Genomic DNA, 24,694 nt, shown 5'->3' on the forward strand with positions numbered 1-24,694 from the left:
TTTTGACCATCAATAAAGAAAGATGCAGAATGGCCGACTTCACTATGAAAGGATGCCAGCATTGTTGTGTTTGGATAATTCACATTCTGTAGAGCAAATACATCTTCATGTAAAACAAGGGCTGGCTTTTAACTACAACCACCCTTTACAAATATTGAAGAAAGACAGAAAAATTTATTCAAACCATCTGTAAATAAGGCAAGCCCAGGGAATGTGTGATAAACATGTACAGTTTGAAATATGTAATACATTCTATTGGAAAACAAAAAGCCATTTCAAGATGCCGCACTCAAGTGGGACTTGTCGCAAATGAACCTCAACCCTCTAGATTTCTCCCCGACGGGTTTCAATGTCTTCTGAAATAATGTATAAGTATATGACTGTGTATCGCAACACGCTAGTCTCCTGCAAGAATGATGCCTTCATAAACATGTTCAAGAGAAAAGCGGAATGATGTCATTAATTTATCAAAGTAGGTGTTTATACCATTCACCATATAGCATTTACCAGGCAAAAGACAAAGGAGAAAAATGCACACCTTTGAGATTTTGTTCTAACACCAGTGTAGCTTCAGTTTCTTGTAAAAGTAACTATTACCTCAATTTATCTGTATTAATAAAACAAGTAAATGTTCATGTATTCCATATATGAACATAATTTTTACTTTTCTAGAGACTTTTACTATACTGCAATAAAGTATATCAATCACTTTTTAAAACAACATATTTGAATAAGTTTAATTATATTATTTTCCAAGCTATTGTTTGAAAAAAAGAGAAGACAAATTCCTATTATGTTGATCACCTAGTTTACCCAGTTTTAGACAAAAATGGAATACCCTAGAAGTTCATTATAATACCAAAATTGAAATATTCATAATAATGCAGGTCTTTAATGTTTATATAATTTGACTTGCAGTGTTATAATGGTTTAAGTTCAGTAATTTTATTAATGTATCACACTATCTGCACCCCTTATCAATAAATATAAATGTAATCAATGTATTTATTCTTTAAACATTTACTGTGAGCCTACCATGGTAAAGACTGCTAGATTTATACCAAAAAGATCACAAGCAAACAGAGCTTAGGTAACATGCTTTATGCTTTATGACAGGTAAGGATTCAATTTTAAGGTAAACATACTTAATGTAAGCTACATATCTGGCCATGGCAGACTGTATTCTACAAAATGTCCATAGCAATATCTCCCATTCCAAATGCTATTCTGAAATGAGAACTTGCCATTCTCCCATCAAGAGAGGTAGATGAGTTCAACACTCTTGAATCTGGATGGACTCTGTGATTGCTTTAATTCAATGTGGCAGAAGCAAGACTATGCACCAGTTCTAAATGTTAACTGGCCTGGCAACTTCCCCTTCCTGCCTTTTTGGATGCCAGCTGCCATGAAAGAGGTGCCATTAACCTGAGACCCCATGTTATGAGAAGTCCATACTATATGGTGAGACCTGGAGGATAAGACTCCATGTGGAAAGAGACAGAGGTCAAGGAGCACTGAGACATCAGACACATGAGTGAAGAAACTAACTTGGAAGTAGATCTTCCATCCCCAGCCAAGCAACTAAAGCCATATGGATTGGAGATGAATTGTCCAGCTGAATCCTTTCAGAATTCCTGACTCATGGGATTGTGAATAAAATGATTAGATTACTTTAGGTCACTACATTTTGGAGTGGTTTGTTAGACAGCAATAGAAACAGGAACTCGGGCACTATGTTAGGAATTCAGCTAAATGAAATAGATATCCATGTCTAAAGGGACTTTAGTCTAGTGGAGGAGACAAATAATTAAATATGCAATGACAGAGGATATATAGAGTGTTGTGGGAACACATAAATATGGCTCCTATCCCAAAGTTGGGACATCAGGGAAAGATTTACTGAGGAGGATCTGCCATTTAATCTTGGATCTAAAGGATACATAGGTGTTAGTTAGCTCCAAAAGGAGAGGAGAAAGTGGTGTTCCAGGAAGATGGGAGAGCATGTGCAAAGATATTGAGGTGAGTGAGAATTGTGCTTATTCCAGGAACTAGAAGAAACTTAGAGTGAAGACATCACAGACATTGTTCGGGGAGTAGCAATGGGTAAGGATGGTAGGGCACACAGGGGTCAGATCACAAAGGGCTTTGATTGCTACATTAAGGAACCCTGCTTTTATTTTAAGAAAAATGGGAAGCCATTGAGAGATCTTAAGCAATGGAGAGACTTGATCAGTGTTTCAATTTAGGAAAATGCCTCTGCACAGCCTGCAGCAAGGAATTAGACTGAAGGAGGAGCAAGGCTGAAGCAACAAGACCACTTAGCAGAACATTACTGTAATGCAGGTGAGAGAAAATGGCTGTCGGAACTAGGAAAGTGCATTTATGGCTGGAGATATGTGTATCACTCAGAATGATATTTAGGCAGTAAAAACCTACAGGAATAAGTAGTTGGATATATGGGTCTGAAGCTCCAGAAAGAGATTTGTAGAGAAATAGCTATCTATATCTATGAGTGTACCATTAGGGAAATGGAAGAATGATAAGAATCAGAAGTCATCTACTGATGGGGCAGACATTAGAATAGATCAAGGGATCAAGAGGAGACTTCATTCAAATACTTAAGATGGAAATCACAACATTGTATATAGTATCAAAAAAGGTAGATACAATTAAAATGGCCAATATTAAGGAATTGGTTAAATAGAGTTACACACTTTACACAAGTGTCTAAATAAAAAGATAACAACGTGAAAAAACGCTGTTCAGTGAAAAGAGTAGTTTATAAAATAATATTGGCGTATCATAAATCCAAGCAATATATAAGTAGAGAAGAAAGATTGAAAGGATCTTTACTGAGGTCTTCACAGTGATTTTCTGATTACATAGATCACTGGGACTTTTATATTTTCATTTTGTTTATATGTATTTTCAAAAATTTCTATAGTAAACATATAGAATATACATTAATCATAAAAAAGCAGTTAAAGCACTTTTTAAAAATGGGCTTTCACTTACTTTTTATTAGTGCCCAGTGTTATTTCCAGCAATGACCCTGGAAATAAAATCCATAATACCCTTACAGATTGAAAATCATACCTTTGAGAAAGGCTGAAAATACTCAAATTGATTGTAAGTGCACATAGTTAATGTATTACCCAATTACATACATCTGCCTCAAGTTCTACAAGCATCCATTTGCCTGAAACAATAGACAGTAGGTCAACTCCAATTATTCCATAGTATCCGATTCCATTCATCAAATACTTTACTGAAGAAAGCTCTGTGGAACTCAATGACATGAACGAGATGAGTTCTGCCTTCAAAGAACTTTTAATTTAAATAGGAAAACAGAGATATGAACAGCAAATACTAATGCAATATGAAAACTGGTTAGTGTGGTAACAGGGATGGGAACAGACTCTTATGAAGAGTAAAGAAGAGGGGTTGACTTTTGCCAGGCAAGCAGAGGACGTGTCCTTTGAACAGGGCTTTGAAAGATGAGGGATGCTTACTAGGCAATCAGAAAAGAGCATGTAGAAGACCTGGATGTTGATGAGTTTCAGGCAAATTTAGGAACTTTAAAACAGACTTATTAGAAAAGAGTGTATGTGATGAAATTGGGGGGGAAAGTAAATAAAGGGAAAAGGATTGTGAAAACCTTTAAATACTGGGTTAAACACTAACTTGACTCTGAATGGGGGAACATTACCAGACTTCTTGTGTGCAAATAAAAATATTGTGAGAATGAACAGAAGAACAGAGAAGAAAAGTGGAATCTGTTTAAGGATAAGGTGGATTTCATGGGACAGGGATGGAGGGCCTGCCCTAGCAGCTGTAGGAATGGAAACTAAGGAGCAAAATCAAGGGCCATTTTGGATTAAAGTGACTTCATGAATAACCTCATTTGTAGAATGCTAGGAAAAAACTAAATAGGAGGATAACTAAGCTGATTTCAAAATGACAAAGGTATTGTTTATGACTTTTGCCTATTCCCTCAGCCATCTTATTTTAAAACATTGGTCAAATAAATAATGGTTGAAAATTCTAAACAAGACAGCCATCAAAGTAAAAGAAAAGATAAGTTTAAAGAGTCAAGTCCAAAGACAAAGAATTTGGATTTAGACACATGGTGAAGTTCAACTGGAAATATTGTGGCATTCAGGAGAAGGGACTAGGCTGGGTAAAGAAATTCGATAGCCAACAGAATATAAGAGTTGAACCAAGCAACGGGATGATGGTGTAAAGGCGAGGGCTGTAGGGCATTAATATTTTTGAATACTTACCCTGCTTCAGATGCTTTACACACATTATCCATTGATTCTCACAACAATTTATAAAATGGCCATCATGGCAGAAAGCATAAGTATGATACAAACTGAGAAGTCTTTACATTTGACCATTAGGAGGTTACTTTCAATGGACTGATCAAAGCAAAACGTTATAAGCCAGAATGCAGTGGGCTGAGGTGCGAATGCGAATCAGGAAGGCAGAAGGAGTTCAACAAAATGAAGCAGGGGGAGAGAGCATGGAGCCAGAAGGGAGGCCAAGGAAGAGGAAGGCATGAAGGGAGTTGAGTTAACCAAGAAGAGAAGGAGAACTGAATGAAGAGGAAGAGGCTGGACATTCCAGACAGATAAAGGAAAACCGATTTCTGTTATCAAGGACGGTGGAAAGGAGGACATAAGGAATACAAAAGAAGAGCTAGCCAGAAAGAAAATATTGGGTACCCTGAGAATAGAGACAGGAACGGTGAGGAAAAAAGGCTTACCTTTTAGGGAACAAAAAAAAGAATGCTTAGATATTTCAGAGCTAAATGGTCTCTTTTAGTCTCTCATTGGCTTCTAATAAGAGTAGCATGGATGGTCTGTGACTTTAATATGGGAAAGAGGTGCCTTATTTGCTCTCAGTTTTCATAACATTCCATGGGTTAATAATATTACTTTAAAATGTCTGACAATCCGACTTCCTCACTGCCAGATAGAAGAAAGCTTAACTACTTTCTTGTTTTTACAGTGTATGTAATTTGAATCTGGTAATAATCTCTTAACAATAGAAGAGTTAATAAACATTGCAAAATTCTGTTTTAATCTACAGAGTAAAATTCAAGCCACAAGAATCACAGTTTGTTATTCATTCGAGAATATCAAAGGAACCTCTTCTGAGGCAAATAATATACTCAATTTCAAATGATATTAGGAATACAGAAAGTAATGTATACATATAATGTGTCAAGGGCAAAAAAACAGTATAAATAAAATCATCAACAATGAGAGAAGAGCTAAAATGGTGCAGGAACAGCTTTTATGTGGTAGAAATGCCAAGTGAAGCCATTGTATATAACAAAAACGTATTGGTTGGGGATGCTCAATACATAGGTTTAAAAAAGTCTAAGCACACACAAGCACACACACACACACACACACATACTATATAATAATCTGACTAAAGTACTCAAAACTCATTATCTAAATCAAAATAAAGGTATCTGAGGTCAACACAGAAAGACTATGAGAAACTCATTCTTCTGTGACATTATAGTTATGAGGGAATACATTATTATGTAAACTTAATTTTAAAAGACAGGAGAAAATCTGTTTTCTGCTGACCAAAGAAGTGACTTATTGATACAAAAGGAACACTAAAGTACAAAAACACCCACTGTCAATAATATGATACAGAGTTAGCAAACCATATACATGATCTCCATGTGGTTATGAATGTAATAGTTGTAAGTGGGTGAGTATTAATACACATTATTTTACAGTTGCAAGTTCACTAGGATCAATTAATCTAATGCAATGGTCAACAATATGACTTGATATGTTAATTGCCTGGGTTTACTATGGGATGATACTGCCAGAAAAGGCTTATGAGACAAGAAAATTACTTCGTGGGATAGCATTCGGTAACTTCCACTGAGCAGTAGAAATTATCTGATTTGTCAGCAAAGAAGGCTAGTGACAACGTACCTCCTGTCGGGCTGGTGCTGCATGTGGCCAGTCTCCTCTGGACAATCCTGTAACATGGGCTGGAGTTCTTCCTGTGGGGAGGGAGTCAGAGTGGCAGTGGACTGATGGCTATAGGACACGGCAGCTGGAGAAGAAGCTGCTCCCCGAACAGGGGGAGTGGGGCCTCGTTCATCTTCCTCCTCTTCTAATTCATCTTGTTGCAAATACATCCTTGCTGGTGGCACGGGACATGGCATTTCTTGGTCATAGCTAAAATAAATGATAAGGATGTGTAGACTTACTTCAGGTTATTCAAATAAACTATTTGGATAGTAACGAAATGTCACCTTTAAATTGTTTTTCAAATCTGAACGTTCTCAGTCACATTAAGGAGATATTATTGAAAAAGGTTTTACCTCACAAGGTTTGTGAATTACTGCATAAACTATTTTTCTCTAAGGGATTGTAACTGACATTAGCATGTTACAGGGTCTTAGAAGTCATGCAATAAAAAAATTCACTTAACATGGCTTAATTTAGTACAGCCCAAATGTATTTGGTATATTTTGTCCCTCCAATATGTTCTCTAAAAGACTCAAAGATGGTATTACAGAGGACCTGAAGATGAGCTGCTACATTTAGAGAAAAATTACTTTTTTTTTTTTTTTTTTTTTTTTGAGATGGAGTTTCGCTCTTGTTGCCCAGGCTGGAGTGCAATGGCGCAATCTCAGCTCAACGCAACCTCCGCCTCCCAGGTTCAAGCAATTCTTTTGGCTCAGCCTCCCGAGTAGCTGGGATTACAGGTGCTCATCACCATGCCCAGTTAATTTTTGTATTTTTAGTAGAGACGGGGTTTCACCATGTTGGTTAGGCTGGTCTCGAACTGCTGACTTCAAGTGATCCATCCGCCTCAGCCTCCCAAAGTGCTAGGATTACAGGCGTGAGCCACTGTGCCCAGCCAAGAAAAATTACTCTTAACAATCTTTTCAGAGAAAGATATAATGGAGGTCAACCTGTTTAGTCCAATACAACCCATTTTTTTTTCTCTGAAATTATAGTAGATCACTATTTCTTCAGTTGAACACAAAATGAAGTTGTTGGCTTGCATTTAGGCTGGTGAGTGAAAAACACAACACCATTCAACAATAAAATGCCCTACTCCTCTGCTGGAGATGGGTGGAAAGCACGATGGATCTGGGGAACATTCATGCCTTTCTCTTTTCTCTTATCCCAGGGCGTATGTTTATCGATTATAAGGGCAATGAAGTACTACATTATATAAACTGTGGACCCATTTCCCTTGTTCATTCTCTACCATCCACCTTGTTTACCTGAACTCAGGAAAGTTGACGCTCAAATAATGTTTCTTTGCATCTTTCTTTACTTTCCTAATCTCACTATCTCCCTCTTTGCCTCTTTCTTATGTTTCCTTTATTAACAAACAGCTGAGCAACTTGCCTACTTATCCAAACTAGAAATGTTTTAGTTATCTTTGACTTCTTTCTTCTCCCTCAAACTACCCCCCAATTCATTTCTATTCTATCAATAAAAACTCTCTAGAATCTATTCTCTAATTTTTATTTCTTGTATGTGCTACTGCAACAATCTTTTACTTGGTCTCCTAGCCTCCAGTCACTCCATTGCTTCCAAAATTACACTAATATGCATCACATGCTTGCTATTCATGTGCTCTTCAAAATAAGAAATGGTTCTCTAATTGTTTAGAGAATAAAATATAAATGACTAAGCAAGACACTCGAGTATCTGCATAATCTGGCTTACATTTGCTGTCCCAGCTTCGTCTCGTTCCCTACCATGTGTTTCATGTTAGTTTTCCAGGAGACCACATCTGTGTGGTCCCATGTCCATAAAACCCCTTCTTCTTAACTGAGAACCTTCTCATTTGTCCAGATCAAGAACAAATGTAGCCAATCACGAAACCTTCATTCTTCTCAGTTAGAATCAGTCTTTCTCCTTGGGGCACAGTTGCAGCTCCTATATTGCTTTTTTTTTTTTTTTAAACCTATATTCACTCATTTCATTTTAGTCCTCTTATTTTTGTGAATGAAAGCAGCAATGAATGTTGTTAAAATAGCTTGGGAAATGCATTCAGGCCAAGTGGAATGGCTCATGCCTGCCTGCAATCCCAGCACTTTGGGAGGCTGAGGCAGGATGATCGCTTGAGATCAGGAGTTCGAGAACAGCCTGGGCAACACAGTGAAATACCATCTCTACAAAAAAATAAAAATAAACTTAGCTGGGCGCTGTGGTACAACCCTGTAGTCTCAGTTACTTGGGAGGCTGAGATGGGAGGATCACTCGAGCTCTGGGGTGAGTCCCTGTTTCTAAAAACAAAACAAAACCAACCAAACCAAACCAAACATACAGTTTTGTTTTCATTACTTGCAGATTCCATATCTGCAAATTCGCTGACTCAGTGTAACTTATTTGTAAACCCCCAAATTGGTATCTCTGGCATTTTCATGGTCATATTCCCACAGACTCACAAAGAGGCCAAAAATTTGAGCGCCCGATGTGCATGTTCCCAGCTGAGGTAAAACAAGGATACACTTTGCTTTCTTGTGTCAGTTCTCACACGGTAAACAAGTGTCCTTTTCATGGTTCATTTAGTGCCATGTTTGTCGAAATGTTTTAAGCTTTATATTAGTGATTTCCCTGCTTAAAATGGCCCTCAAAAGAAGTGCTGAAGGGCTCTTTAGTGTTTCCAAGCCCTAGAAGGCTGTAATGTGCCTTAAAGAAATATATCTACGAAATCAGCTTTGCTGAGGCATGGCTTATTGGGTTCCATGTTAATAAATGAACAATATATATTAAATAAGCCTCTTTAAAAACACATACATAAACCAAGGTTATGTACTGGTCAGTGGACAAATACGCTGTGGCTAGAGGTTAGAAGGAACCTAGCCCTGTATTTCTCCTAGGACCAATGAATGGTTCAACATTTGCTAACTCACTGTTCACAAGAATTTTAAAACACATAAATATTGTGGATAATGAGAGTTCCCTGTCAATATTTTTATATAAGAATTTTACTTAACAGTGCATTTTATAAAAAGATTATTAGAAAACTGAAGCACAGAGGCTTTGTTTCTGGGCATAGTAATACACTTCTCTGTGTGTGGAGAATGAAGGAATGATGTCTTTACAGCAGTCACAGAAAAAACTGTATTTTCAGGTATATTTTACGATTTATTCGTTAATTCTCCACCTTAAAGGAGTTTTCCCCCTTTGGTTATGTTAAAGAAGCAGCTGTTTTGTTTCATTTGGCGGTACCATGTGCAGTTCTACAGATTCTGGAGTGAGAAAGAGGTACACTAGCTTCCTAATTGCTATCATGTGGATTATTATACTTGTTAAGTCTTTGGGAGAAACAATCCAGTAAAGTTTACATTTCTAAAGAGTTCTCAGCATAAGGTGATAATATCTAAGAACAAATAGCCTTCAGGATCCCATCGTTGTGGTATAAATTCACATGATTATCTTTCAAAAATTTCAAGACCTGTCACAGAAGTTCTAATATTCAAAAATCACAAAATTATATATCCATATGTTAAATTATGTATACACACACAGGGTAGATACATGAGCTAATATGTATCATTTTTATATTCCATTCTAAGTTCCAAAAGAATCTGTCAAAGCACAGATTGCTTTTTTGGAAGCAGCAAAGAGAATTTTTACTTCCTGCTGACCAGCACTGTTTTATTTAAAGGCAACTGTTTGTGGACCTTAGGAATCAGTCTTCTCTTGACCACCTAGTTTAATAATTGCTGAAAATGGGCTGAAACAATCATATTACACTGTTTACATCTGTTTGGACGCTCCTCTTACCTTTCATCTACAGAAATGTTGTACTCTTCGCTATTGCTGTGTGGAGGAGGATGTGCTGGTGGAGGAGGAAGCAGGTCTGCCCAGTTCATGCCACCCTGTTTTGGTACCTTGGGTGTTCTTGCCCCTTTCTTGTGCCCCTGACTCCCTAGAAAGGAAATAAAATAGAAACCATTGATCTCTGCCCTTTAAACTTTTTCCATTAGTCACAAGTTAATTATTTTTTGTAAATATGATTTTATAATTCTTTATATATACAGAGATAAACACGCTTTTTCATTAATTTTAAACAGAACTTTGTACAAGAGAACATGCAAGGTACTGCCATGAATAACTGCAAAATAAATAGCAAAAAAGCAATAAAACCATGAATGAATGTTTTAAGTCATATCATTAATAGTGATCTTCCTACAGCAATTAATTGCATTATGGATTATCATCTCAAACAAATGAGCTGTAGACATATTTTCTCGGGTGCCTTTCTATTATTTAATTGCTGGAACCTAAAATACAATATGATACAGATACGATCTATTAGAGTTCCATTGTTGCATTAAATCACTGAATATATATAATTTGTACTTGTCCATTGAAACGTTTTAGGCACAATGAAATTACTAGTTCCCTTCAGAAAGGCAAGTACAGATGAAATAATAGCTGGAATAACTGATAGAACTAATGACAAAAGAAGCAGAAAAATGATTTTTAAAAGGGACAGAAGTGTTTTCAGCCACTGTTTCTATACAATGATGGCTTATGGTAAAATGATGTTGCTTGAACATTCTTAGTAGTTTGACATAGCCCAATCATTCAAGTGCTCCAGTGTTCTCATTTTAGATTTGGCATATTTTTTAAACACAGGAGGCTATATATTTGAGAGCATTTATTTTAACAAAAATTTTAGGTCAACAAATATTTTGGGACAAAATATCCCCCTTTCCAATATGTTATATTTTTGATTCATATGTGAATTATAGACAATGAGTCTATAATTATTTTTCTCATAAGTTCCCTTTATATCAGTGCATTATCTTGGCCTTAGTTTTTTAACCCTATCCAATCCTTCTCCAAGTCATGTAATATATGATTCAGGTCTGATCATATTCAACGAGCCTTGATTTTTTTGTCACTTGGGAATTTTCAGTCAAATGGCAGTGTTTGTTAAGCCAGATGTTCTTGTACTGGTAGGTTACCACACTAAGCGTGGGCTAGGGACAGGCTGTTATTAATAAACTACGATTATCAGTCCTATGTGTATGTCTCTCACTTCTCTCGTCCACCACTCCAGTGTCCAGCATTGGGATAACTGTGCATGTGTTGTAGACTAGACATTAACCCACATCTTCCTCTGGATTTCCTGATATACATCTACTGTAGCAACTCCATCAGTCCGGAGAGGCCTATCACAGATCTCTCCTATACCTTATTTACTTGCTTTGTTCTCTTCCCTAATTACCATCACGCATCTTTACATCTTTTTACCATATATTCACGGAATATCAAATGATACATAGCAGTAGAACACCCAGATCTAGGTATCTAAGCCGAGGGATGCTGAAGGTCAATTAAAGATTAATAACCTAGAATCATTGTTTATTTTCCCATTAAGATATGGTTTTCTCTATGTGACTAAAAATTCAAAGATGAAATGGCATAAGATAATCAAATATTAAAATATTTCATATGATTTTCTTAAAAGTAGATCCTTGAAATATTTCTCTTAATTCAGGATTGACTTAGCTTCAAAAAAGAAGTCATTTAATAAGATGTTAATTTTTAAAACAAACAAATAACATATAATAGAATCAGAGTAAATCTAAAACGTAAAGGGCCATTTCTAAGCTCCCTTAATTCCAACAGAAACACAGGCTAGACAATGCCAGACCAGCGTGTTAGTTAAGGGAAAACTGCAAAACGCAAATGCCATATTCATTACAGAAGAAGGGTGGAGACTCTTGGCTAAAAGCCCCTAAGAACAACTTTAATCCAGTTGCTGGGAAGTGGCATTTCTACCCTCTCCTGGAGAAACATTGCTAGAGTCAAGATCAGTCGGTTTTGTTCTCATTGTGGTGTGATGTGCCACATGTTAGTTCTAATAATGAACTGCCTTTAATTAGAAAAACAGGACTTAAGTACCCAGCAAGCTCCCATCTGCAGCCCCTATCAGGAAAACAGCTGGCAAACAGCTGCAACAGCATGAAGACCACAGGGAAGAGGCCTCAATGTGGCTTTGGGAGGCACTTACAGACTGAGGTTGGGAGGTTGCTTTACGAGGCTTCAGAGCAAGAACTGAGGGATCATAGAGGGATGATAAACTGAGACAGGCTCCTATTGTACCTGAATCTCATGTTATCGTCTCTCCAGCTTTTGATTCTGCTCAAGTGTCCTCAAACATTATGTGCTTTTATAAGCTCATTTCAAATGGCAACATATTTAGCAGGTTAACTCTGTGCAACATTTTTAGTTATATTTTGGCCAATGGGGAAAAAGTTTCAACTGCCTTTAAAGATTAGGCAGACATGTTTCTTCTGGCTTCGCTAAAGCTCATTAACAAGAAAGAAAATAGGACCCTCAGTCTTTGTTGCCAAATAGAACATAAAATGATTTAGTGAGTGGAAAGTCCCTCAAATTGCAGAGACAAGACACATGCCTGAGACTCAAATTACATACAGTGATTTAGACATGTCACCTACATACGTCAGTCCATTAGCACTCAATTTGTAATCTTGGAAAGTACCAGCTTTTTAAAGGAGAAGTTCTTTGGTTCATCTTACTTACCAGATGTACTACTGCCCCGGTCTGAGCTGTTGTAGGATCCTCCTGTGTTCTGGTCGTATGATTGGTTGTATGGGATAGTTGGAGGAACTGTGTCATTTGCTCGATAATCTAGACATATCAGATGAAAAAACAATAAACATTTATTTTCTCTTCATGAGCGATTTCACATCTCTGCTTTCTCTATATTTCTGAGTAACTAAAGCAACAAATTGGGCCATTTATTTGCCTTTTTTCTCTTCTATTGTTGTATTCAGATTGTCAGGATATAAAAAGGCTTATACTCCAAATATATATAAACTATAAATAACTTTAATAATATAATACCAATATGATTTTAATAAGAATCACAAAAATGTCTGCAAATCATAAAAAATAAATCACAATACATAAAAATAAAACTGAAACCTGTCAGCAAGGTTATATCTAATAAAAAATATATCTATGATTAAAAAAAAACAAATATCTTAATTTGCCCCAGAAATGCTTCTGCTTACTTAGGCAAAGGTGAAAATCCAAATGATAAGCTTGCCACTGGAATGTAGTCAGTAATAATCTGTCATCTAGTTGCATTCCAGGTTCTTTATTATGGTCTGACATACCAAATCTGCTTACAAGCAGTATAAACAATAAATCAGAGTTCTGAAATATTTGTGCGGAGGCTCTCAGGGCTTTCCGAAGTCCACAGTAAAACAATATACTATGAAGGAATAATGTGACAATAGTTTGAATCACCACTGCAAACTCCATGATTACAGAAACTGTCCTATTCATCTTTGTCAGCTTTTGTTATGAACTTATGCAGGAGTCTCGATCCATATTTATTAAATTGGGTTATTATACCAATCAAGTACTTTCTTAAACTTGAGAAAAGGCTAGCTGACTTCATTCTCCAGTTAAAACATAATATTAACTTAAATGAAATTTTTAAGTTATATTTTTGTCATCTTCAACTGTGATAAATCGCATTTTCAAAGAAAATGTTCCCAACCCAAACCTAAAGAAAATGTCTATGTCTCCAATTATCTCCAGTGTATTCTTTACCTGGAATAGGTGGGGATGCATTGCTCCCATCTATTCACATTAGAGCAATCCTGGTTTTCCTAGAGGTATAACTTTGCAAATCATGATATTATAGCAGTAGCCTAAAGGACTACAAAGAAACCAAACACCTATCTTTTCCAACTCATACACATTACAATACAGAAACATTTCCTTCAGGCCACAGAATACTATTCTGCGGCTTCAAGTTAATACTAAACTCAATTTATTTTAGGTTCTATACGGACAGACTTCAATCAGGTCAACCAAGGAAATTTAGGTTCTAAAATTATACACTGTAGCAATCTTAATAACCACACGAGGTGGGAGACATACAACAAATTGAACCACTTCTCCAGTTCAAGTTTAATTTAATTATTTTATTTCAGGTTGATATAAAAATGCCATTGGTTTATATGACCACATAGAAGCAATTATCTTCCATCCTCTAGTGGAAAGAATGGGATAGTCTATTTATTGAAAATGCGAGGTATTGTGACAGTTGTACATCTGCCTCATGAATAAAAGATTGTCCATCCCAATCCCTCACCTGCTATTAAATTTAAATTAATCTCAAAACCATTTGAAAATACTTATATATTATTATAAAATAAATTTTCCAAGGTTATTGTTGTGCTAATTAACTCTTTGACACTGGAAATTTTGAAACCAAAGAAATAAGAAAATCTCAGCGACAGAAGAAAAGATTTTACTTGCTAGTCGCAGACAAGTTTCAACATCTAGTCGAGGTGCTGAGAGTATCATACAGAAACAGATGGGAATACGTGCAAGCCTCTTCACCTTTGTTCAGCTTGTTTTGCTCCATGATGTTGTACTGAACTGGTGCCACTTCTTGTTTCTGCTGTCCCAGTGGTTTCCAGTGCTTCTCGCCAGAGTCCCCGCTGCCATTGTTCATGTTGTTGCTGAGGTTTGACTGGATGAGCTGAGTGGTGGCGTAAGGAGTAGGCTGCCCTGATGGATTGACAAAACGCCCATCCTTCAGATTTGGGCTATTGAAGGTTTTCATCTCATTGATTTTGTTACTAAGGTCCACATCACCATAAACAGTTGACTCAGGGAGCATCAGATTTGTTTGTTTGTTATCCAGTTGGTTGTTATAATTTGCTATACAATCAGCTATGTGCAATGGAGAGGAAAAGGAAAAAATCATTCTGCGTGGTTATTCCTTTTAAATTTCTCTTTACGTAGCTTTGCGAGTCATCAGAAAATCATTATGTAAAGTACAAGTGGGCTTAAATAAGATCAATAAAAACGGCCAAATATCCACATGTGCTTTCTAAAGAAAATTAATAATTGAAAAAATAAAAGAGGGTACACAGAATTTGTAGAGACTAAATAAATTTGAATTTCTGGTAGTGCTGAAATAAACAATTCATCCAATTTAAAATAATTTTCATTTAATAACCTCATGAATAGGAATTCCACTAAAATAATATATACATGTATATCTTTATGTGTCAACTTTTTATTTTCTAGTCTTTGGTTACTGAATTATTTGAAGCTACTGGTTAGCTGCTGAAGCAACAGACAAAGCACATAAATGAAAAATCCAAACGACAAAACTATTCATAGATCAAAGAACTTGAGATTTTGGTATTTTATAAAATACCTACATTTAAAAGATATGGGAACAGGGGTAAAAATGATAGTAAATAGTACTAAGGAGAAGTCTATTAGTTCTTGTTGTAGTCATGTTGGATAATCATTATCCGGAAAACATGTTATATAATCATTTTTTCATGGTTTCATAATGACAACCAAAGAAATATAAAATGACAATAATAATAATAACAAAAGGAATCATAGTAACCTGGGTAATTGAATCAAATAAGCCTGAAATAATACTTAAATATCTAGTATCTCATTTCCACTCCAGTTTTCTCTCTATTGAAATATTTGGACATTAAATAACTGAATATACATACATAATATATACATTCATATTTTTATATATATATATATGGCCTGCAGTTGAAAATATTAAAATGGTAGGAAGAACTGAAATCATATTTTTAAATTAAAATAGTTTTTAAATAGAAAAATTAGTTAAATTACAATGGTAAAAATGTCATTATTTAATTCATGTTGTCCAAAAGTGGTACCAACATTAACAAAACCATTAGCATTGGTTTTTAACTGGATATGTTTAAAAATTATAAATTAACATGCTTGTTACTAAAGATGTAAATGTGAATATAATCTTAAGAAAAATGTGTAATTTCTCTATCCTACTGAATTCAACTATTCTGCATTTCAACCATGAACTGTCAGGGAACAGAAATATTTGATTCATCTGGCCTTTGTGATTCTTATTTCTAATTTCTAGTTTTGTTTAACACTGGTTAAGAAATACTATAAAGATCATGTGGTTTTTGCATTCTCATTTTGTTTCGCCAATCTGTCTATATTTGTGTTATCCAACAGAACTTTGGAGATATTGGACATGGTCTACTCCGCTTTGTCCGATACAGCAGCCACTAGTCACGCATGGCCACTGAGCACTAGAAATGTAGCTAGTGCAAAAGAGGGACTGAGTTTTAAACTATATTTTATTTAATTCAATGTAAATAGCCATCTGTTGCCAACGGCTACCATATTGGACAACACAGCTGTACCTATTAAATGGGTATCGCCATTTTTTCTCTCCTATAGGTCTCAACCCAGTTTTTCTTGTACTTATGATTACATGAGTATCTATCTGTCTAGACATTCAGAATATGGGCCTCTAGAGGACAGAGACTTGGTCACATGGATACGTCACATCCACGTCCAGTGGACACTCAGGATTCGCTTTAAGGGCAGACATGCAGACTGCTCTATGATTTGTTCTTTATAGTGCATAGCATCTTTACTTAAATCCAACTTCTCTCTCGCCTTTCCTTAATTCCACAGGTTATTTTACTTCTATCATCATAGAGATTCCGTACAATAATTTAAATATTTCCTATATTGGGAATATTGGGTTTTTTTGGGAGGGGAGGGGTTGTTTGGTAAGAAATCTTTGGTAATTTTTATTCCTTTAAATCTTGCAGACTGTACATCCGATTTTTTACTATTATGTTTTGGCATGAAATTTTAGCAAGATAATTTACTCACACATACATCTGACCCAAAAAACAAACAATAGAAAATAAATGTATGCATGCACACCTGCAGTGTGTGTGTGTATATGTGTATGTGTATATATATACACTTATATACATGTGTATATACACACATATGTATATATACTTATATACATATATGTATACATATACATATATGTATGTATGTACACATATATGTACACATATGTTTGTATATATACATGTATATATACATGTACACATGCATGTATATACATGTACACATGCATGTATGTATATATACATGTACACATGCATGTATGTATATATGTACGTACACATATGTATGTATATACACCTATATGTAAGTATATATACACTTATATACATATATGCATTATATGTGTATATATACATATATACATGTATATATGTATGTATATACACCTATATGTAAGTATATACACTTATATACATATGTGTGTATATATGTATACACATACATGTGTGTGTATATATGTATACACACATATATGTATAGAAGTGTATATATACTTACATATAGGTGTATATACATACATATATGTGTGTGTATATATATACACACACACTTAATATGTACGTATGTATATATCGTGTCCTCAGGATTTGCTACTATACTATAAAATCTGATTTTAAATTTCAGTTAATTTTTATTTAAATTTTTTGTTATTACTGTTGCAGATTATTATTATTGTTTTTGCTATTAAAGAATTTGGTTCATTATAACTATGAATTTATTTACCTTTTGATCTGTGTTACTCCCAGAATCTCAAAAATGATTAAATATGATTAAAGATTATTTAATTACAATTAAAAATTATATGCCAGGCACAGTAGCTCACCCCTGTAATCCCAACACTTTGGGAGGCTGAGGCAGGAGGGTTGCCTGAGCCCAGGAATTTGAGACCAGCCTGAGCAACATAGCAAGACCTGCATCTCTACAAAAAAATTTTTTTAAATTAGCCAGGCATGGTGGTGCGTGCCTATGGTCTCAGCTACTTGGGAGGCTGAGGTGAGAGGATTAGTTGAGCCCAGGAGGCGGACGTTGCAGTGAGCTGTGTTAATGCCACTGCACTCCAGCCTGGGTGAAGAGCGAGATTCTATCTCAAAAAACAACAAACAAACAAAAAAGGTAAAAGAAATTGTAATCACATACATTCTTATCAACAAAAATATATTTGACCAGCCTGGCCAACATGGTAAAACCCTATCTCTACTAAAAATATAAAAATTAGCTGGGTGTGGTGTTGCGTGACTACAATCCCAGCTACTTGGGAGGCTGAGGCAGGAGAATCACTTGAACCCAGGAGGCGGAGGTTGCAGTGAGCTGAGATTGCGCCTCTGCGCTCCAGCCTGGCCTACAGAGTGAGACTCTTGTCAAAAAAATAAAAAAAGTTAAATACTTTTACGGCTGGGCACAGTGGCTCACGCCTGTACTCCCAGCACTTTGGGTAGCCGAGGTGAATGGATCACGTGAGGCCAGGAGTTCGAGGCCAGCCTGGGCAACATGGCAAAACCCCATCTCTACTTAAAAAAATATATAAAAATTAGCTGAGCCTGATGGTGCAGGCCTGTAGTCCCAGCTACTCGGGAGGCTGAGGCATTAGAATCACTGGAACTCAGGAAGTGGATGCCACTACACTCCAGCCTGAGCATCAGAGTGAGATTCTGTCTCCAATAAATAATAAATAAATAAATACTTTCACATGATTTTATTTTTCCTATTTGCTATTGATTGTAGAATTTATCTTCCCAATTCTCTGGGCAAAACTTTTCTGGTGGACTTTAGCAAAGTATGGAGGTTAAGGGATGGAGAAAATACTTAAATCAGGCTATTTTGCTAAACAATAGTCAGCATTGGATAAAATACGGGTCAAATTTTATCTTTCCCATGTAGGGAGAGGGAAAGAAAAGATCTTCTGGCTAGTTCCTTAAAAAGCTTATACATATCAGGCTCTCTCTGTGTCCCTAACCTGGGCGACTGTAGGTAGTGAGGTTGCTGTCGCTGTTTCCATTGCCTGCCGTGCAGCAGCTGATGGAGCAGTCATTGTGGTTGTTGCCAGTATTAGGCCACGTGTCTGCCAGCCATGGCTGCGTGGCAGGTTCACTGATGTTGAGAAGTCCGGGCCTAAATAAAAAAAAAATATTAAAGCAAATGTTGTATGAATAGAGAGTAATATTTTCTATTTAAAATTCCAATGAATTCCTCATCTTGTTATGCTCACAAATCATCTGATGAACTATGCTGAATGACTTTATTATCCCTTTTATTCTACACACAAGGCAACTGTAATATAAGGTCCTGGGATGTGCCTCCATTTACATAGCCATAACTGTACACGGGGAGAGTTATGCATCAGACCTAAAATCTCGTATCATTTGCAATGTTCTACTCTGCCTTTAGTCATAATGGTTGAAAATCAAACATGGAATATGAACATAGTTTTGAGTCTTTTAGTGGCTTAAAAAAATACCCTAGTTCAGATAGTTGGCACTTCTTCATTTTGACCCATTAAAAAATTGTGACTCCTTACAACTTCATTAAAAAATGAAACAAGCCTCTTTACTCAGACAATAGATTCTTCAAATTAAATGCAGTGGCGTATTTTTCTCCAAAACCATGTTTCATACTTAATGAGTTTGGGGCTCTGTGACATTTTACACAGATCCTCATCAATGTTTCAGAGCATAGTTCTGTAAGCTTGTCAACATTTTCTGATGGTGACAATGTAAAATGTCATCAATCCCAACATAAGCAAAGGAAAGCTGATGAATTAAATCTGATAAAACAGAGATGTCCACTAAAAAGAATATTAGTGTTTATTTTGTTATTTTTTGGCAGAAGATGCTATTCCTCTTTTACTGTGCATTGGGAATGCCAAGTACATCAGCGATTGTTAATGGGAGCCCTGGACCAACAGAGCCAGGGACTCAAACTGGAGTTGAAGAGTGGGATTCTTCATTTCCTTTTCCAGCACCGACTTCATACTTACCTCCATTCAGCAAAAGAGGTGACGTCCCATTCACAATAAACAGACTAGCATTACAGACTCTGCAAACATTTTCTTGGTGGTTTTATTTTCTATGTTAAAATGCAATAATTATGTTTCTTATTTACCTGGGAAGCAAGAAATCTGATATTTCACCTTCCATGGTTCTTATTCTAGCACATAGTCTACTGAGTAAAATTTAGTATGCAAATGATGGTTGAGAAGTAATCCATTCCAAACAAAGGCTATGGACTTGTGATTCATTTTTGTATGCATATGTGGGTACATATAGTTATATAATAAAAATAAATATGTACCATTTGCTTATAATGTGTGAGGCATTGTTCTGTTTTTTTGTTTGTTTGTTTGTTTTTAAACAGGGATGAACTCATGTGGTCATCACGACAATTTTACAAGGGAGGTACTGTTATCCAGATTTTAAAGATGAGGAAATGGGACGTCTAAGAGAGGTTAAGAAGTTTGTGCATGGTTACTTAAAGTGAGTGAGTGGCAGAGCTGAAATTCATACCCTAGCAGGCTGGCCCTAGACTTTACACTGTAAGATTTTATAAACACATACGCTGGAGAGTACTAAAAGTTCCTAAAGCTCTGGAATATCCTTAATGAAAGGAAGAGTGGAGAAAATATCGGAAGTGTAAGCTGTTAAAACTGAGCCATCTTACTATTAAAATTGTTGATAAATCGTGATTTGAAGAGTAACGTTTCCAAACTGTTGAAATTTTAAACATTTAAATGCAAGTTATAACACAGATATCTGGAGCCTTGAAATAGATATTAGTTATTGGAATTCTGCATCTAGTAATCTTTTGCTTTCTTATTTTATTTTTCTTTGAACTTAAACTATGAATGTTATCACTGTAGAAGTTATTAAAAATAAAACTCCATATGTGACACAGCAGAGATGTTATAGGACGTCTGAAATATGGGTCAAGAGGAGATTTTCCACAGACTGACTTACATGTTTCAAAAGAAATAGACAATATTTTTATGCTGCTCTGATTCCCTCTGAAAAACACTTTCATAGTGAATGCTTTGATAACATCATAGGCTGAGAGACCTTTTCATATATATGAGTGATTTCCAACAGGAAGCTGACTTATCGATTTACATCCTAGTTTTCTGTTTAGACTTGAATTTGGAATGCTAATTATTTAAGGCAGAAGGTGAGCCATGATTACTTGCCTATAATGAACCTTAAAATGCCATGTGTAGATCTGAGAGGACTTTGAGGAAGTCAAGGTCATATGTACCTACTCTATCAAGGGTTCTAAGGTCTTTTTTTAAACAATTTCCCAGGCTACCCTTATATATTTGAGCTTACGATATGAAGCAGAAAAAATACACATGGTGGTTATAGGGATTAACATGTTTCTTAAATATTATCATGTAATATTATCATATAATATATTAAGTGGATAGATTTGTGTCATGAAGAAAAAAGAGGGCAAATGCACTTTAGTAATTATATGGCAATTACCTTCAATTCCTACTCTTCTCTTGCTATTCCAATCACTCACCCCAAGAAAGCCTATCTGAACTGCTAAATCACAAAATAAAACACTACAGAGTCCAGGAGCTGCGGAAATGGTGAAGGAGGCTGGCAGGAAGCCTTGTCAGGCTATAGGCTGTCTCCCCTTCCCACTGGCAGATTGAATGAGCTATAAAGCCAAGGGCTAGATCTCAGAATTGCCAATATTTTAAAGAGAAGCAAAGGCTTGAGCTCTATTTCCTCACCTCCCACCAACAGGGAATGTGGTATTGGCATTCTCTACCAGGTTAGCCAGACTTTCCCATCCCACCCTTCTCAGGTTTTCTCTGCTTTCTTGCTTTATGCTGTGGTTTGGATTAAGTACGTTTTTTGGACACATTGCCTGGAATGTTTGAGGAAAGGAAAACAAATGAGTAGCAACGGCTACTTAATATTTCCATGATCATTTCCCTGGATTTTCTCACAAATTCTTTGCCCTTTTTAAGATGGGAAGCGGTCTCTTTGCTTACCACAATCTTCATTCTCTCTTTTCCAGGAATAGCCACATTTGCAATGTTCACAATGATAACAGAGTTCTAGATAACCTTCTCCTTTTATTAGAGGAAAAAATACAGCCTCCACAATTTCTCTGAAGTCACAAAGGACTGAACTCAGGCCTTCTGACATTCATTTATTCAATGGCTTATTCATTTTTTTTTTTTACTTATAGGTGACATCTATCAAAAAGTAATCATTCATGTGATTTATCACATTTATTTATGTAATTCAATAAATTACATTTATTGCATTATTAAAAACCCATTTATCGATAAATAAACCACGTAATCTGCATCCTCCAGGAACTCACACTCTCTTGTCAGAGGCAATCATATCTACCAGGAGTTGCCAAACGTTTTCGGTAAAGGACCAGATAGTAACGTTTTAAGGCTTCCCAAGCCATATAGCTTCTTTGATAACTACTCAACTCTGCCAATGTGGCTCAAACACAGTGATAGAAAATATGTAAACAAATGAGCCTGGCTGTATTCTTATAAAACTTTATTTACAAAAACAGGTGGCAGGCTGGATTTGGCCCAAGAGCCATAATTCGCTGACCTCTGATATAAACAAAAGATAACGGCATCACCTTATGTTACACACTTCATTGAGGTAATTCCACATTAGAGAGTTAATGGAGGGCATAGTAGGTGGAATTCAGTAAACTGAGAAGGGTCACTGGGTGGGGAGACAGTCCAGACCTATGTAATACATGCACAGTGTAGTAAGGACACATAAGAGAATGCAATCTTGGCAAATGGCAGGTGGGGTGACACAGCGGATTGTAGGGTCTGGCACATTTTGAGGTGTGAAGTAAGTCTGCAGAGACCTAGAGCTGTGGACTTTGCATATTATGCCAAGTTTGGATCTGATATTCTAAACATGATAGGTCCTATTGATAATGGGATTTTCTGGAGCTCAGAAACATGATCAATATGCATTTCAAAAGATCATTCTGTCTCCAGTGAGCAAAGGGAATTAGCATGAAATAATGCTAATGAAGGTATTATAGATAAAGGTAGGACTCCTGAGAGCTTTTGTCATAGATTAGGCAAAGGAGAAGTAGGGCTCGAAATGAAACAATATGAGAGTGAAAGGAGTAAGAGACAGCATCAACAAAATGCAGTAATGGATACAGGAGGGCCAAGAGGATGGCTGGAAGGTTTTGGCTTTGGTGTCATTAACCAAGTGAGGTAGGAGGTCCAGTGAGGACTCAGAAAGTCTGAAACACATGAGGGAAACCAGTGCTTAAGGGGCAGACACAAGAGAAGTCAGTGTAGGAGTTTGGTTCATTATTCCCTCTCTGATACCACTAGATCACGAAACATAGACACAGACACACATACACACACAATGACACACACATCCGTAAGTGGCTAGGAATGAGGCCCCTTCATAAAGCATCCTTATTGTCCTCATCCTATTTTATTTTTTCCGTAGCATTTATCAACTGCTGATATTGTACAGTTGACTTTTTAAAAAAATGTTTATTATTCATCTCGCATTTCCGCCACTATAATGTAAGGTCTAGAAGGGCAGGAATTTTTATACACTTTGCTGACTGATGCTTCCCGAGTAAGTAAACTAGCACCTGTCACATAGTAAGTGTTCAATATATTGCATGAATAAATAATTATAAAATTTTGTATATAACTGACATTTTGAGCATTGACTCTGAAATCTTTATTGAACTGTTGCCTCCGTAACATCCCAACATCATTTAGCATTTCATTTAGGAAAATGATCATTTCTACTTACTATTTGAAATAAATCAGTTTCACTGCCAGGGATTTTATTTTTAACTTTAAAAAGCTATGTTTGTTTTGTGATATAGTGAGCTTTCCAAATAGCTCAGGAACTTTGTAATTTTTCCATCCTGCCGTGGCAACTAGCATTTGCTACCTATGTGTTCCTGCCATTGTTTCCCATGTGCCAGTTTGCTCTATCCAGGTTGTAAATTCTTTTAGAGTAGGAACAAAGCTTATTTTTCTGTATGTGTGTGTGATACTTGTGTACACACACCCACGCACAGAGGCTAGTGAAGAACATATCAAAGACACTCAAGAAGCACTTTCACATGCTTTGATTAGTGAGGAGGCTGAAATATACACATGTAATGAAGTGGTTATAAAATCAGTATTCCAGATTCACCCACGAGAAAATGTTCTTATGCCAGAGGCTCTTTCATGAATGTCTGGGCTGTGATTTAGATGGAATTCCCCTGGATGCACAAACATGCCCTAGTTTAATTCCTGAATCAAGTGGATTTACTCCTTATGAAAACCTCCCTAGCTCTGGGTCTGTCACTGGCTGGCTTTGTTTCACAGGTATGAAAACAGGAAGTTAGCAATACCCAGGAAAGAAAAGATTAGTACTTGTTGCCAAATTTGTACAGCATTGGCTAAAGGTGGTCAACCTTCTTTTTTTTTTAAACCACTCTTTGTTATATACTAAATTCAGTAATTTTCTTATCCGGTGGCATGTTCCTTGAATTCAGGAATAATATCTTACTCATTGTTATCTTTCTAGTAGCAGTCATGTTATACAGCTGTACAAAGAAGGGAATTTAGTAAGTTCACTGAATTTGAATTATAAGATGGTTTTGGTTGGAAGATTTTTTTTTTTACACTGTAAGCTAGATGTTACTGTTCTGGAGGAAAAAAAACATCTTATTGTGAAAAATTCTGAAGCTTGGCTCATCACATAACTTATACCTTATTTCAGCCCCTTTAAGCTGGTTGTCACATCAATTTGTGATTTCTCTGTGAATATATTAAAGTTCACTGAATAATAATTACTTTAAAAATCATAAATATGAGATTCATTTCAATTAGAGGAGGGAAAACATTCTTTGTTAACAAGCTACCCAGATTTCCTCTTTTATTTCAACACATTTTCCTGCAAATGGGGAAGTGA

The 24,694-nt window shown here is 36.1% G+C and overlaps 1 protein-coding gene across 6 annotated transcripts in view; it reads right to left on the reverse strand.

The window, feature by feature from the left end:
- Window positions 1-24,694, reverse strand: part of ROBO1 (roundabout guidance receptor 1) — an 813,755-nt gene that overhangs the window by 24,120 nt on the left and 764,941 nt on the right. For 4 of the 6 annotated variants that reach the window (XM_063703932.1, XM_055383605.2, XM_063703933.1 and 1 more), the window contains 5 exons: window positions 18,715-18,869; window positions 14,415-14,750; window positions 12,576-12,683; window positions 9,801-9,945; window positions 5,970-6,218 (listed from right to left, as the gene is read on the reverse strand). In XM_063703932.1, the coding sequence (XP_063560002.1) occupies window positions 5,970-6,218; window positions 9,801-9,945; window positions 12,576-12,683; window positions 14,415-14,750; window positions 18,715-18,869 (993 nt within the window). The remainder of the gene's footprint in view (window positions 1-5,969; window positions 6,219-9,800; window positions 9,946-12,575; window positions 12,684-14,414; window positions 14,751-18,714; window positions 18,870-24,694) is intronic. The other 2 variants (XM_063703935.1, XM_063703934.1) reach the window with 1 other exon arrangement.

Source organism: Gorilla gorilla, chromosome 2, assembly GCF_029281585.2.
Source record: "Gorilla gorilla gorilla isolate KB3781 chromosome 2, NHGRI_mGorGor1-v2.1_pri, whole genome shotgun sequence".
Lineage (NCBI taxonomy): Eukaryota > Metazoa > Chordata > Mammalia > Primates > Hominidae > Gorilla > Gorilla gorilla.